Raw genomic sequence first — 15,934 nt, 5'->3', positions numbered from 1 at the left:
CCTGTCCAGCCCTTACCTACCTTGCCTAACTTTGTGCTTTTTCTCTGCTGGCATGTCTGACATGCGCCGTGAACCTGGAGAGTGGAATTGACTTGAGGCTATGGGGCTGTTAACGGCCAACCAGGACTTGAGGAATTCCCGCCTGCATGGGGCTCCTTTTGCACTGTTTAGGGATGCTGATAGATTGTGGGTTTGGTTCTGTTTATTCAAGACCTCCCTCCTGCATATTGATGACTGATAGGAGAGAGATGGCATTGCTTGATAGATTGAGGAAGGTGTTTAGCAAAAGATACGCTGTCCCATTAGATGGAAAATGGAAATGGTGAGTTTGGTCCCTTTGAACATGCTCTTAGAGAGAGGGTGGGGTGCCAAATGAAGCCCTTTCATGGCTCTGTGTGAAGGCCCTCCTTCAGGTGCTCGCCCCTGCCCCACTGCAGCTCCGCACCCCAATACGTGCAGCTCCATCTCCCTGTGGTTCTGTTTCTGTGCCACTGACCATGTCATGTGTCTGGGTGGGACCAGGTGGTCTACTTCAGGGACTTTGCATGAACTGTGACAAGCCAGGTCCTGTCACCTGGGAGCCTGTTGGCAGGGGAACATTCGGCTGTTAGCAGATGGCATCAAGCTTTGACCTTCGCAAAGAATTTACATTCTGAAAATGATGGGAAATGGTACAAAAGTAACAAAGTGGTGCAGATCCAAATAGTGAGGAGTTGATTAAGCCCTTGATATCCAGACCAGCATGCCTTTTGGTCAGGGTGGTTTTGTTTGCCACTGCTTGCATGTGACATTTCCTGGTATAAAGTAGGTGGTGACAGGCACAGCCAAGCATGGAGAGGATTTTACTCCTTCAAGGGTCTCCGATCTCATGTTGGGCATGCCGGGCGTCCTCTCTCTCGAAGGAGGCGGGTGAGACTCATGCCGGGCATGCTGGGCGTCCTCTCTCTCGAAGGAGGCGGGTGAGGCTCTTGCTGCTGCTGCGGTTCCATGGCACTCCTTTGCAAGCAGGAGTCTGTGGTTTGCTTCTTTAGTCTTGGGGCTATAGCAGTTTGAGATCCTCCGTGCCTCCCCGAAAGCCCCCTGAGTGTCGGGAAGAGGCTGCACAGTCCAGGAGGAATCTGAACCAAACACCTGACCTAGCCTTCCCTGTGATGTCCTTGCTGTGTGATCACCTCACCCATTTATTTTTATTTTTCTTTAAATTACAGTTTCATTGAGATACGATTCACATACCATAAAATTCATCCTTTTACTCAGAAGTTTTTAGTGTCTTCACGGAGTTGTACGACTATTACCATTGTCTAATTTCAAAACACTTTCATCATCCCAAGAAACCACATAGCTGTCAGTGGTCACTTCCTCCTCTCCCTGTAACCACTAATCTGCTTCCTGTCTCGATGGATTTACCTGTTCTGAATATTTTATGTAAATTGAATCATACGCCCCGTGGCCTTTTGTGTCTGACTTCTCTCACTTAGCATTGTGTCTTCAAGGTATATCAGTGCTGTAGCAACTATCAGTGCTTCACGGCTTTTTTTTTTTTTGAGACAAAGTTTCGCTCTTGTTGGCCAGGCTGGAGTGCAATGGCGCAGTCTCAGGATCTTGGCTCACCACAATCTCCGCCTCTCAGGTTCAAGCGATTCTCCTGGGATTACAGGCATGCACCACCATGCCTGGCTTATTTTGTGTTTTTAATGGAGATGGGGTTTCTCCATGTTGGTTAGGCTGGTCTCAAACTCCCGACCTCAGGTGATCCGGCCTCCTTGGCCTCCTAAAGTGCTGAGATTACAGGTGTGAGCCACTGCGCCTGGCCTGCTTCATGCCTTTTTATGGCCAATAACATTCCATCACATGGATAGACCACAGATTGTCTTTCCATTCATTAGTTGACACACATTTGTATTGATTCTGCTTTCTTGGAGATGATGAATAATATTTGTGTACAAGTTATTTTGTGAACATATGTTTCCTTTCTTTTGGAGATATGGCTAGGAATGAAACTGTTGACTCGTGGTAAATCTGTGTTTAATTTTTTGAGGAATTGTCAAACTGTTTTTCATAGCAATTGCACAATTGTACATTTCGACCTGCAATGTACAAGGGCTCCAATTTCTCTGCGTTCTTGCCCACACTTCTTCTTATTCTTCTTTTAAACTGTAGGCCAGATAGTGGGTGTGAAGTGATATCTCATGATGGTTTCCCTTTGTATATCCCTAATGAGTAATCATGATACATCAGAACTTCAGGTTTATGGCCAGTATTTCGTTGTGTGGCATTCTGCCTCTTCCTGACCTTCTCTTGTAATACGGATCATCACTTTGAACACAGTCATCTTCAGGCCATCTTACATTTCCTGCAGGGGAGGATGGGGTGGGACTTGAAGCTGACTTTTAGTGTGACATGTCTTTGAAGTCTCTTCCTAATTACATGTATGATGCTTTGTCCTTCTTTGCGGTAGAATTTATTTGGTAAATTTTAGTCAGCTGTAACTAATTTCGACATTGTTGTTGAATAAAGTAAGCACCTTCTGGTCCCCAAACTGGGATACTGCTGTGTATTCCAGTTTCAGAAACACGCTCCTCTTCCGTGCCTGGGCACCCTGGTTGGTAGAAGGTCCTTTCTTCCACTCAGCTGGGTCGTGTCCCTATGTAGCTTCTGCCCGTTCACTAGCTGGAGTCCTGTACCCAGTGTAGAATGAATCAGATGCATCTTCCCAGAGTTGCCATTCAGCGCTTTGTCACCAGCCTGATGAAAACCAAGAGGAGGGTTGGAAAGGCCTCCTGGGGGAAGCAGTAGGCCCTCTCCTTGCTTTGACCCTCTCCATTTAACTCTGGTGGCATCATTTCTTTGTTCTGAATTCACTCATCCAAAATTTTTGTCTTGTGCATCTAGTGGCTGTAAAAGATCCCGAATGGCTTTATAGGTAGTGTTGGGGGCAAGGTGGGTATTTGGAGTACGGCGGAGATGACAGCTATTCCAGTGTGTCGGGGGAGTCTGGGGGGGGGGTTCACACTATCAGCTGACCTTCTGTGTCTATGCAGTTTCTTCAGGACACGTTGGATGCCCTCTTCAACATCATGATGGAGAACTCGGAGAGTGAGACTTTTGACACATTGGTCTTTGATGCTCTGGTAAGAGAGCTTTCCTTCTCATGTGCTGGGACAACAGCGTTCTTTCATGCCGCAGCCTTTGAGGCTGGGGGTGGGGGCTTCGTCCCGGTGACTTTGAACGCATTTTCAGTTGTAAATCCAATCAAAGATGAGTTGGGGTGGCCGATTTTTTTTTTTCTTTTCTTTTCTTTTTAATTATAAAACTGTAGTTAGGCAAATGTCATTTCCAGGGTAAGAAGAGGTAAACTAGCCACCAACTTCTATGTGAAAATGTTCTGGTTCATTTCCTAACACAGGGGTGCAAATGGTTCTGATGAAGACTATAAAATGGCTTACATTATGTTATGCTAATGAAAATATTACTGATTAATTTGACAGGTATTTATCATTGGACTGATTGCTGATAGAAAATTTCAGCATTTTAATCCTGTTTTGGAAACTTACATTAAGAAACACTTTAGTGCAACTTTAGCCTACACGTAAGTTCCCACTTTGTTTTAAAATCAGTACCTCTTTTTTTGGTATTTGTGCTATTTAGAGTCTTTTTCATGTACTTTTGTCTATGACTGTGTATTTACCCCCGCACAAAACTCTGAGTTTACTGGGATAATTTTTAGTATTGTTTCTCTCTTAACATACCTAAAAACCTTGTTGAAAGAGATACGTGATAAATCATAATATTCTGGAATAAATTCTTGTTCTCCCACACACCTTACATTTATCTTGGAAATCTTCAGTTTATGTTTGATGAAACTGAGCTATGGATGTGGAGTGCCTGACACCGCGGCTTCCCCACGAGCCTTTGATGAATGGATAAATGCATGTGTTCCTGTGTTGAGGAGATTGGTTGTTGAGTGTGAATTAGATGCAGCTTTGTACTTTGCAACGTATCTCCTTGCTCTTTAAAGAGCCCCTTCCCTTTTCTTTGACAAGCTGCAGCTGTCACTGTCTTGGATTCCTTCTGTCCACCCTTCTGCCGTCTGTGCCCCAGAGGTCTAGGAAGACACCAGAGGCTGCGCGTGGTGCCTGGGCCAGCTTAGCAGCGTGCCTGGTGTTGAAGAGCAGAGCCCTGGGGTCTGGAGTCAGGCTGCCTGGGCTTGATGTGCAGCTCTGTCCCTCACAAGCTCTGTTGGGCAAGTTGCTTAACCTCGCTGAGCCTCAGCCTTCTTGTCTGTAATCAGAGCATGATTGTAGGCTCGTGTGGAAATTTTAATAAGTTATTACATGTAGAGTGCTTGGACTAATCCCTGGCACTTAAAAAGCACTAAGCAATTATTGGGTTTCATTATTATTAGATTTATTATGGTGACTTACTGGCTCTTTCGTGGTGGAATTTATTGGCATTTATTCAAACTTTTTATTGTGTGAGTTACAGCAAAACATAAAGATTTAAATAGTTTCTTTAAGAACATCCCACTTAGAATCAGTAGAAAGGATTCTCTTTAGTGTGAGTAAATTTAGTTAAAACTCCCTTCTGTGTCATCAACATTCTTTGCAAAATACCTGTTTTTCCTCCCTGCGTGCAGAGTCACGAACTCACGTCAGAGGACTCTGGCCTTCTGAAGCCAGCTGTTACTATACCCCAGTCCTGCGCCTGGATTCTTTGCTCTCTGCCTGGAGTACGTGTTTACTGTGAGGTGGTGGGTGGAACTCCAGGAAGGCTAAGAGCTGTGAGGTCCTCCAGCCTGCGGAACGAGCTGTGACTAGTTCTTTGCACTTGCTTGCTAATAAACGTTTGTTTAAAACATTTTGTTGGCTGAGTGGAGACGCCCGGTGTGTGGGCATGTTGAGTAGTTCCTTACGGACCATGGGGAGGGTGCATTGCAGGGCACTTTTCTTGGCTCTCGTGACCAACACGAGCGTGTGGGATTTGCAGAAGTGGCCTGCAGACTGCGGCAAACGTAGCACGGCCTCCAGGTGTGCACGGCCTCCAGGTGTGCACGCCCTCCAGGTGTGCACGGCCTCCAGGTGTGCACACCCTCCAGGTGTGCTCGTTTCCAAAATTCTGCCTCTTGATTGAAATATGGCCAAACAGCTCTTCTCAGATTAGGCTCCTCGCTTGAATTTCAGAAGATGAGAGCCATGAATCAGCTTACCACACCGCAGCCACATCTCTTCATTGGCGCCAGCCTTGCCACGCTATGCTGTTGGGGAAAGAGTGATGCAGCCATTCTCATAGGTGGAGAAAGAAAAATGGAGATTTTGACGAGTTTCCTAATGAGACAAACAAAAAGTACTATTTTTTCTTTATCCTGTGATGGGCCTGAGATAAGAATAGTATCCTCATGGCCGGGCGGAGTGGCTCACGCCTGTAATCCCGGCACTTTGGAAGGCCGAGGCAGGTGGATCCCATGAGGCCAGGAGTTGGAGACCAGTCTGGCCAACCTGGCGAAACCCCATCCCTACTACAAATGCAAAAATTAGCTGGGCACGGTGGCACGTGCCTGTAGTCCCAGCTACTCAGGAGGCTGAGGCAGGAGAATCGCTTGAACCCAGAAGGCAGAGGTTGCAGTGAGCTGAGATTGCACCATTGCACTCCAGCGTGGGTGACAAATTCAAGACTCCATCTCAAAAAAAAAGAATCCTCTCATTCAATCTTTGGAATCTGCTGGAAAAGAAATTTTTATTTTGGAAAATAAGTATTGTTAGCATGTTTTGGTAAACTGGCAACCTCAGGTGGTTCCTTAGCAGCCCCATGTCTCCACCTTGAAATTCCAGAGGAGTCAGTGGTGATTCAGACAGCTGTAACCACATCATGGAAGGTCGCCCCTGCATTGGTGATATGCTTACAGTATTCTCTGGGCCAGGCCAAATTCCAGTACTGAGTATTATGCCAGATTGTCCTTGTCCTCTTCTCCTCTAGAAGGCTTTGGCAGGTACAGGATTACTGTAGACTCTTGTCCATGTAGCCTCTCTCCTTTGGTAAATGTTGAGATCTTCAGCCCTTCTTCCCAAAGAACACCAAGAGAAGGCATGAAAGATTTTGGCAGCAGGCAGTTCTCTTCAGCACCCCGAGCCGTGTCTGCGGCTCCCCTGCGTGGGTAGTTCATGGATGCTGGAGCCCCACTGGACTGAGCAGCACTGGTCCGAGTGAGAAGGAAAGGAGGCGTCAGCTTTGGGGGCTGCTCTTCCATAAAACCAGCATGGCTGGGTTCCTTTTTGTCCACCCTACAGAGCTGCTGCAGGCTCCTCACTGACAACTGGTGCTCCATCTGCTCCGCCCCTCTAGCCAGTGCCAAGGGGGTTGCTGTTTGTGCCGATATAAGATGGCCTGGCAGATTTATTTTTATTTATTTTCTTTTTGCTGTCTAATTCCAGGTTAAGATTCATTTGCTGGTTCTAAGTCCTTCTTTTATTTATTTTCTTTCTTTTTGCTGTCTAATTCCAGGTTAAGATACATTTGTTGGTTCTAAGTCCTTCTCTTTGCAAATTATTATTATTTTTATTTCTTTTTTTTAACTGGTTTGAAGAATTTCCAAAATGTGTTCTATGGAATGTTTATTCCCTGGGATATTAATAGATGTAATAAGAGGGGTGTGGTCCAGTAAGTTTGGGAAAATTAGTAAAACTGAGTGAAGCAGGCTTCGTGCCAGGGTGTTGCGTGCTCTCCTGTGCAGTGAGCACCACCCGCAGAGTGGTGGCAAGGTGCGTTTTCCAGCCGATGGAGCTGGACACCATGGCAGGAGGATCTGCAGACCTCACCTCTTCAGAACACCAAGCAGGAGTTTGACTCTGAGAGCATCAGGGCTCCCTGCTAGAGCTCTGGCACCTGATCAGTGTTAGAAGTGACTTCACATCCACTCAGTCTCCCAAAAAGCTTTTCAGGCCATGGGTGGTGGCTCACACCTGTAATCCTTGCACTTTGGGAGGCCGAGGTGGGCGGATCATTTGAGGTCAGGAGTTCGATACCAGCCTGGCCAACATGGTGAAACCCCATCCCTACTAAAAAAAAAAATACCAAAAAGTTAGCCTGGTGGTAGATGCCTGTAATCCCAGCTGCTGGGAAGGCTGAGGTAGGGGAATCGCTTGAACCTGGGAGGCAGAGGTTGCAGAGAGCCGAGATCGCGGCACTGTACTCCAACCTGGGCAGAGCGAGACTCCGTCTCAAAAAAAAAAAAAAGCTTTTCATGGTGATGTATTGGTGAAATAGTTACTCTTAGCTCATCCATAATTGCAGTGAACGTTGCTCTTCTGAGTGTCTCATTCCATAACCTGAGTGAGCAGTCTGGCCTTTACTGTCTCACAACTGAAACAGACATGCTGTCAGTACCCCAGCAGATTGCTTTTATGAATATAAAAGTCTTTCATGTGGTTTTTAAAAAGCCTCAGTGAATCTTGTTGAGTGCATAAGATGTTGGTGACTGGAGACATTTGGTTGGGATATTCTTCCTGGTGTCTTACTGGCTGTTCGCATGGTGTTAGTTTTTGGAGAGTTGTAGTTCAGCTCAATACATTAAAAAATGAAAGTGTGTTGTTGTTAATTTAGTTATTCTTTTATTATGTGTAAGCTGTTGCTTGAGGGTCATCCTTATGAACAAGGATTATTATTTGATGAGCTAGTAATGGTTGAAAGTGTAGAAGTATGAATGGAATTAAAAATGGCGTATCCTCACTACAGCCTCTATCATTTAAAAATAACACATGCTCAACAACAACAACCAAAAACTAAAGAAATCTCGTATTACCCAAATGTTATAGTGCAGATGGTAAAAGTTTTCTGTATATAATGCTACACATTGGAGATATCTACTGTGCCAGCATTTATTTCCTGTGTTTATATTAACGTTGCTATTAAGATTATGACTAGTTGCGTATTTTACAAAACAGCATTGTTATTTTTGCTTACTTAAAATTTAAAAACTTTTAAAAATTGTCCTAATTTGCATACAACAAAATGCTCATTTCATTTTGTTTGGACAGTTTTTGTATAACTTTTGAACCACTGCCCAAAACAAGACATAAAACGTTGCCATTCCCCAGGAACATCCCTCTTGGCCTATCTGAGCCCATCCACTCCCAGACAAGCAGCCACTCTCTGGTTTCTGTTAGCAATGTGTTTTGCCTGTTCTTAAACTTTACACCAGTGGGGTCATGCGCTCTTTTGGGTCTGGCGTCTTCCCTTCCACTTAATTCTCTTGAGATTCACCCATGTTGCTTTGTGCATCATTAAATATTTGATTTTGCTTCTCTATTTCTGAGCAGTATTTTGTTGTATGAATATTTCATGATTTGTTTAGCCATTTTCTTGTTGTTGGCTACATGAAGTGTTTCTAGTTTTTGGCTATTCCGGATAAGGCTCCTGTGAATATTCTTGTCCAAGTCTTTGGTGAAGTTTGTTTTTGTTTCCCTTGGATAAGCACCTGGGGGTGGAATTGCTGGGCTAAAGGATACGCGTATAGTTTTCTTTGTAAGATATTGCCGGACAGTTCTCCAAAAGGATTGTACCGTTTTGCATTCCCACCAGTAATCTGTGAATATTTGCTCTGTATCCTCATCAACATTTAGTATTGTATGACTTTGTAGCTATTGTACTGGGGGCAAAATTAGATCTCTTGGTGATTTTATTTTGCAGTTACTGGATGACTGATGATACTGAGTACTTGTATATTTTTTGATTTGCCATTTGTGAAATGTCTGTTCAAATCTCTTTTTCATTTTATATTTTGTTGTCTATTATTGATGTGTATGGTATCTGTGTGTATGTGTTTGTGTGTTTATTCACATAAATATATGTATTTTTTGTGTGTGAAACACAATTTTTGAACATTTTCTTCCTGCCTCTGTTTATCCCTTTTCTTAATGGTGTCTTTTGGTGAGCAGAAAGTTTTAATTTTGTTGAAGCCTAAATCATCGTTTAAAAAAACAGGGATTTTCATTTTGTGGCTAAACAATCTTTGCCTAGCCAAAGGCCTTAACAATGCCTGCAGTGTCTGATGTCACAGCACTAGTCTCGTGGCTATTTAAATAAAATTAAACATTTACTTCCACAGTTGTGCCAGGTGTATTTCAAGTGCCCAGTTGCCACATGTGCTGAGCCAGGTTGGACAGCTCAGAAACAGGTTTCCATCACCGCAGAAAGTTCTGTTGGGCACCACTGTTTCAGAAGCTTTATGCCTTTGACAGAATTCAACATCTATTTATGATAAAATCTCTTGGCAAAGTAGGAATAGATGGGAAGTTCCTTGATCTGATAAAGCTCAGCTAAGAAAAGTCATAGCTAACCTTATATATAATGCTGGAACATGGAAAGCTTTTCCTGTAAGTTCAGGAACAGACGTGGATGTCTCTTCTTGCCATATCTGTTTATTATTGCACTGGGATTAGTAAAGCAAGAAGAAACAATTTCAGGTATAACGATTGGAAAGAAAAACTGTATTTTCACAATGTGATTTGTATGTAAAAAACCCTCCTGAATCTATTTTATAATTTATTTGAAAATAAAACAAACATAAAAGGAAACTTCAATTGTCTATGTACACATAATTGAGAGAGGGAATTAAAAGTACATAGAATTACAGTATGGTACAGTACAGTACAGTTTATGGTATTATCAAAAAGTCATAGGCCGGGTGTGGTGGCTCATGCCTGTAATCCCAGCACTTTGGAAGGGAGGCTGAGGTGGGTGAATCAGTTGAGTTCAGGAGTTTGAGACCAGCCTGACCAACATGGTGAAACCCCATCTCTACTAAAAATACAAAAATTAGGCAAGCATGGTGGTGGGCAGCTGTAATGCCAGCTACTCGGGAGGCTGAGGCAGGAGAATCTCTTGACCCTGGGAAGGAGAGGTTGCAGTGAGCCAAGATTGTGCTTCTGTAGAGCCTGAGTGACAGAGTGAAACTCTGTCTCAAAAATAATAAATAAATAAAAATAATGAGGAATAAAGTTACTGATAGATGACTGAAAATTGCAAAATTTGCTAAGAGAAATGTAAAAAGAAGTAAATAATTGGATAATATATACCATGTCATGTATTGAAAAATAAAATACTGCTTGAATGTTTATTTCAAATTATAGTTTGAACACAGTCTCAATGAAAATTCTATATGCTTTTGTGAAAAAAAATGGACTAGCTAGTTTGAAAATTTATGTTTCAAAAAGTCTGAAATACTGAAATAATATTTTAGAAGATCAAAATTTCAAGATTTAAACATCAGTAACCAAGATAGTATGGTATTGGCATAAGGACAGACAAAAAGATCAGAGGGAGAAAATATAAAATACAGAACAGATTCACAACAGACCTTTGATTTTGTAACTGCTGTTTTCTTTTAACAGCATAATGACAAAACTGGCCTTTTTTTTTACTGTAGTGATGAGGGAGTTCTCACTTTGTGTATTGAACTGCTGTGCAGTATTTCATTGCAGGGATGTATCACCAATTATTGAACTGGCTCTCAAAGGTTGGGCATTTGCATTGTTTATGTATTTTTACTAGTCAGATCATGCGGCAGTGAACATCATTTGATTCATTTGTAATCGTTTCTGTAGGACAGTTACTAGAGTTGGAATTCCTGGTGTCAAAGGATTTTAATAACCTTAATTATAATGATATTTCCAACAGATATTATAATATGTATTTCCACTTTACCCTCTAAAATGTTTTATGCCTGGCTGGGTGCAGTGGCTCATGCCTGTAATTCCAGCACTTGGGGAGGCTGAGGTGGGTGGATCACAAGGTCAGGAGTTCGAGACCAGCCTGGCCAATGTGGTGAAACCCTGTCTCTACTGAAAATATAAAAATTAGCTGGGCATGGTGGTGCGTGCCTATAGTCCCAGCTGCTCAGGAGGCTGAGGCAGGAGAATCGCTTGAACCTGGGAGGCGGAGTTTGCAGTGAGCTGAGATCATGCCACTGCACTCCAGCCTGGGCAACAGAGCAAGACTCTGTCTCAACAACAACAAAAAATTTTATGCCCATTTATCCAACAGCAGTGTTATGATACCCCAAAGTTTGTACTAGGCAGAAATTTATATTAATTTTCATGTATTTATTAATGAAGTTGATTAATTTCATACATTTGTAGATTTTTAAAAACCTTCTAATCTTCTCACATTCCCTAAAACTTTGAGTAGATCTATTATCATTTGAACTTTCTGGTTATTTGAATTATAGTAAAGTAAAAATACTTTATTAATACATTTCCCTTCATCTTTAGCAAGGAATTAAAAAAACCTATCTATGAATTAAACACTGAAAAAATATATATGTATTTTTTATTATACTTTAACTTCTAGGGTACATGTGCACAACGTGCAGGTTTGTTACATATGTATACATGTGCCATGTTGGTGTGCTGCATCCATTAACTTGTCATTTACATTAGGGTATATCTCCTAACGCTATCCCTCTCCCATCTGCCCCCTCACCCCCCCAGCCTACGACAGGTCCTGGTGAAAACACTGAAAATATTTATGAAGCCATGAATTAGCATTAAGCTTCTAATATATAGTTTATTTATACCAACTGTCTATAATTGCTTCTGTAGTAGGATGAAAAATTTACAAATAATTTTAATCAATTTTTTTGTATTCTAAAGTATGTAAACTTTTTGTTATCATGGAAAAGATTTTAAATGTTTTCATATTAGGATGTTACTTGGTTTTAGATCCCAATTTATAAATAAATAGACTAAGAGTGTAGTAGTCATTATGTTTTTAAAACTAAATGTTTTTGGGAATCTTATTAGGAAATGTAAAAAATATTTTAAAATCTTCATGTGTCCATTGATAGTATTCTTACTGTTCTTATATATTGTTTATACTCTTTTCTATAAGGATTTTTACAAATTTATTAATAATTTAAGACTGTCTCCTATTTGAAAAACTTTGTAAAATTTTAATTTTCAGCGTAAGAACTCTAGTTTTAGAAAATCAACTAACATGAATAAAAGTGAGATGCTCTCCAATAACAAATACTATTTCATGCCTTTAAAAAAATGTTGTAAAATACACATAACGTAAAATTCACCTAATCATTTTATTTTATTATTATTTTTTGAGACAAGGTTTCACTGTTGTCGCCCAGGCTGGAGTGCAGTAGCGCAATCTTGGCTCACTGCAACCTCTGCCTCCTGGACTCAAGTGATTCTCCTGCATCAGCCTCTTGAGTAGCTGGGACTACAGCCATATGCCACCTTACCTGGCTAATTTTTGTATTTTTTCTAGAGGCGGGGTTTCACTATGTTGGCCAGGCTGGTCTCAGATTCCTGAGTTGAAGTGATTCTCAGGCCTTGGCCTCCCAAAGTGCTGGGATTCCAGGTGTGAGCAACCGCACCCGGCCCCTACCTAATAGTTTTAAAGTGCAGTGTTGAGAAAATCATCACCACTATCTACCAGAGAATATTTTCGGTGTCATGCCTTTTTGAAAACATTTTTTGTGTCTCGGTTTGGCTGTAATGAAAATCTCTTCGATTTTATTGTTTGACCTTCGGGAAGCTAGTGTTTTACCTGTCGAAGTCCTGGTTTCCTCATCCATTAAATAAGATAATACCGCCTCATAGTGTGTGCTGTAGAGGCTAAATTAGATAACGCATTTCACCTGCTTAGAACAACATCTACACTTAGAAAGTGCTTATTAAATGCTCAGACTTTGCGCTCAGAGAGAGATTTTATCAGGCGCATTTACTGATTAGGAAATGTTTTACAGGCCAGGTGCGGTAGCTCACGCCTATAATTCTAGCACTTTGGGAGGCCAACGGGGGTGGATTGCCTGAGCTCAGGAGTTCGAGACCAGCCTGGGCAAACGGTGATATCCCGTCTCTACTAAAATACAAAAAATTAGCTGGGCGAGGTGGTGTGCGCCTGTAATACCAGCTACTTGGGAGGCTGAGGCAGGAGAATCGCGTGAACCCAGAAGGCAGAGGTTGCCGTGAGCCTAGATTGTGCCATTGCACTGCAGCCTGGGTGACAGGGTGAGACTGTCTCAAAAAAAAAGAAAAAGAAAAAGAAAACGTTTTACAGATATTCATAAACTGATAGATGGAAACCAAATAAAAGTAACCTACTTGTGTATTTCCTTAGCAGTTAAGATTTGAGATATTGTCCTTTCCTGAGCTTATTTGTGCGTGTTTGTATTGTGAATAGGAAGCTGACAAAAGTGTTGAAGAACTACGTGGACGGTGCTGAGAAGCCGGGAGTAAACGAGCAGCTCTACAAAGCCATGAAAGCGCTGGAGTCCATCTTCAAGTTCATCGTGCGCTCCAGGATCCTGTTCAATCAGTGCGTACCTGTTCCCTGCACGGCCTCTCAGAGGACTGGCAGGAGATCCTTCACTTCTTTCCTTCCCCTTCTCTCGGCCCCTTATTCTTTCCTTTCTTCTTCTCCTCTTTTTCCCCTTGCTTTCTAGGCTGAGAGAGCACTACTCGATAGGGATCCTGGGGTGGGCTGCGCACTCTCTCCTTACCCTCCCGGGTCCCTGCTGGTGCTGAGGCGAGAGCCCTGTTCCTCATCTGAGATGTGTGCCTGTGAGTCCAGCCTTGGCTCCTGAAAGCATTCCCGATGGCGCAGGTGCAGTCCTGGGCATCCACCGAGGGCTCAGAAGCCCTTTTCAGAATATCTTTATGTGGCACAAAGCCCCAAAAGAACAACAACAACAAAATAGGCCGGGCGCGGTGGCTCACGCCTGTAATCCCAGCACTTTGGGAGGCCGAGGTGGGTGGATCACGAGGTCAGGAGATCGAGACCACCCTGGCCAACATGGTGAAACCCCGTCTCTACTAAAAAATATAAAAAAGTTAGCCAGGTCTGGTGGCAGGCGCCTGTAGTCCCAGCTACTCGGGAGGCTGAGGCAGGAGACTGGTGTGAACCCGGGAGGCGGAGCTTGCCGTGAGCCAAGATCGTACCATTACACTCCAGCCTGGGCGGCAGAGGGAGACTCTGTTTCAAAAACAAAATAAATAAATGAAAACAAAACAACAATGAAAAGGCAAAACCAAGTGAAATTGCCTCACTTGGACAGACTCTGGGATTTCCTTCTCTTTTCCTCAGTAGAGTGAAGTTTCATTTCGGGAGAAGTCTTCCCACATAGGGTATTTCCATGAGGAAGGATACTCAAGTGCTGTAGCCTAGTGACATTTTTCACACCCTGTGTGGATGCACCTATGAGTGATTTTTGAGCTTTAAAGTAAATCGAAGGGTTAAAGGGGAACAAGAAGAATATAAATGTATTTATTACCATTGAACTGTATACTTAAAAATGGTAAAGATGGTGAATTATATCTATGTATATTTTACCTCAGTAAAATAAATTGGGATATTTGTGACTTGATTATTTTATAGAGAGCCTTAATATTGTATAGATACAGATGCAGGTTAAGAGCTGTGCTAAAATGAGAACTTTCTAAGTTGGCCCACGCCTCTTCACTGTATGATTCAAAGGATGTGAAAAGCAAGCGTATTGAGGTGTGGTGTGCAATTTCACTCCCTCTGCTTGGTTTTTTGGGGGATGGCTATTTTGTGGGTGACCTGCCATGAGTGATGTCAATGGATGTTGGTGGTCCTACGCTGTTATTGTTCTTATTGTGAGTTCCACACACAGATGGGGTTCATTAACCTGTGTCCCTCTGAATTAGCAAATACATTTGCCTTTGAAAAGCGTGGTGCCCTTGTAACCCATTAGCGAAAATCAGCGATTGTAAGTGTGGACCCACATCAGTGCCTTCCCATTTCCTCCTCACTGCGTTTTTGTTTGTCTGAAGCAGTCATGTCCAGAAGGACCCAGGAGAAGGGGAAAGAATTCACAATCTGACCATTTGTCTACCATGTTAGAAATAAGGACAGAGCAACAAGTGATTGACTGTGTGTTGACCTACCGAAGTCATAAACAGGGTGGCAACCACCAGTGATGTGAGACTGGAGTGTGTTTGTGTGCACTCTGGGGTGCCCATGGTTAAAACCACAATCCTCATGCTGCCATTTTTGCATACAAAGATGGCATGTTTGAGGGCATCATGGTTTTATCCTTGACTTAGATATTAAAGATACACCCTTTTATTTTGCTTATTATGGATATGCATGACCTTTGGTGTGGGTTGAAGCTTTCCCTCAAGGGTCTAAGTTGTCATTTATTTGCTCATTGTCAGGGTGAAACAGCATGGTAAGCTGGGTTATGTTTTCTTGTATTTTGATTATGTTTCAGTACAGTTAATTCTATTTCAGTAAAGTTAATTCTATGAAAATGAACTTCCTGGCCCCCTCTGCCTTGCTCTTATATTTTCCCCACTGATTTTAAATCTCTGATGACACTAAACCCAAATCAGTACTAGGATGGGAGGATGAACTTGAAAGATGTTACAGATTTTGTCGTGTTTTATTTGAAAAATGTTAATCTTATGCAGTTTGTGATCAGTATGACATTGACTCAGGCATTTGATGATCTGCATATTCTCACCAGATAACACTGCTGACTTTCCCTTTCATTCAGAGGTTTGTAATTCAAACGATCGTGCATTGATAATCATGGTGTTGGCCGGGTGCGGTGGCTCAAGCCTGTAATCCCAGCACTTTGGGAGGCCGAGACGGGTGGATCACAAGGTCAGGAGATCGAGACCATCCTGGCTAACACGGTGAAACCCCATCTCTACTAAAAAATACAAAAAACTAGCCGGGTGTGGTGGCGGCGCCTGTAGTCCCAGCTACTCGGGAGGCTGAGGCAGGAGAATGGCGGGAACCCGGGAGGCGGAGCTTACAGTGAGTGGAGATCAGGCCACTGTACTCCGGCCTGGGTGGCAGAGCGAGACTCCGTCTCAAAAAAAAAAAAAAAAAAAAAAAAAGATACTCATAGTGTTTCTACTATTGTAGTAAATGCTATAATGCTGCTTTAGAAAAG

General features: G+C 42.6%; 1 protein-coding gene across 3 annotated transcripts in view; it reads left to right on the top strand.

Moving 5' to 3' along the window:
• LOC105470532 (dedicator of cytokinesis 1) overlaps positions 1–15,934 on the top strand; it is a 546,684-nt gene that overhangs the window by 133,088 nt on the left and 397,662 nt on the right. For all 3 annotated transcript variants that reach the window (XM_011722623.3, XM_011722619.2, XM_071068926.1), the window contains exons 20-22: positions 3,042–3,131; positions 3,489–3,589; positions 13,192–13,326. In XM_011722623.3, the coding sequence (XP_011720925.2) occupies positions 3,042–3,131; positions 3,489–3,589; positions 13,192–13,326 (326 nt within the window). The remainder of the gene's footprint in view (positions 1–3,041; positions 3,132–3,488; positions 3,590–13,191; positions 13,327–15,934) is intronic.

The sequence above is a fragment of the Macaca nemestrina genome, chromosome 9 (genome assembly GCF_043159975.1).
Source record: "Macaca nemestrina isolate mMacNem1 chromosome 9, mMacNem.hap1, whole genome shotgun sequence".
Lineage (NCBI taxonomy): Eukaryota > Metazoa > Chordata > Mammalia > Primates > Cercopithecidae > Macaca > Macaca nemestrina.
Note: the sequence above shows the minus strand (reverse complement) of the source record. Positions and strands in the feature narration are given on the sequence as shown.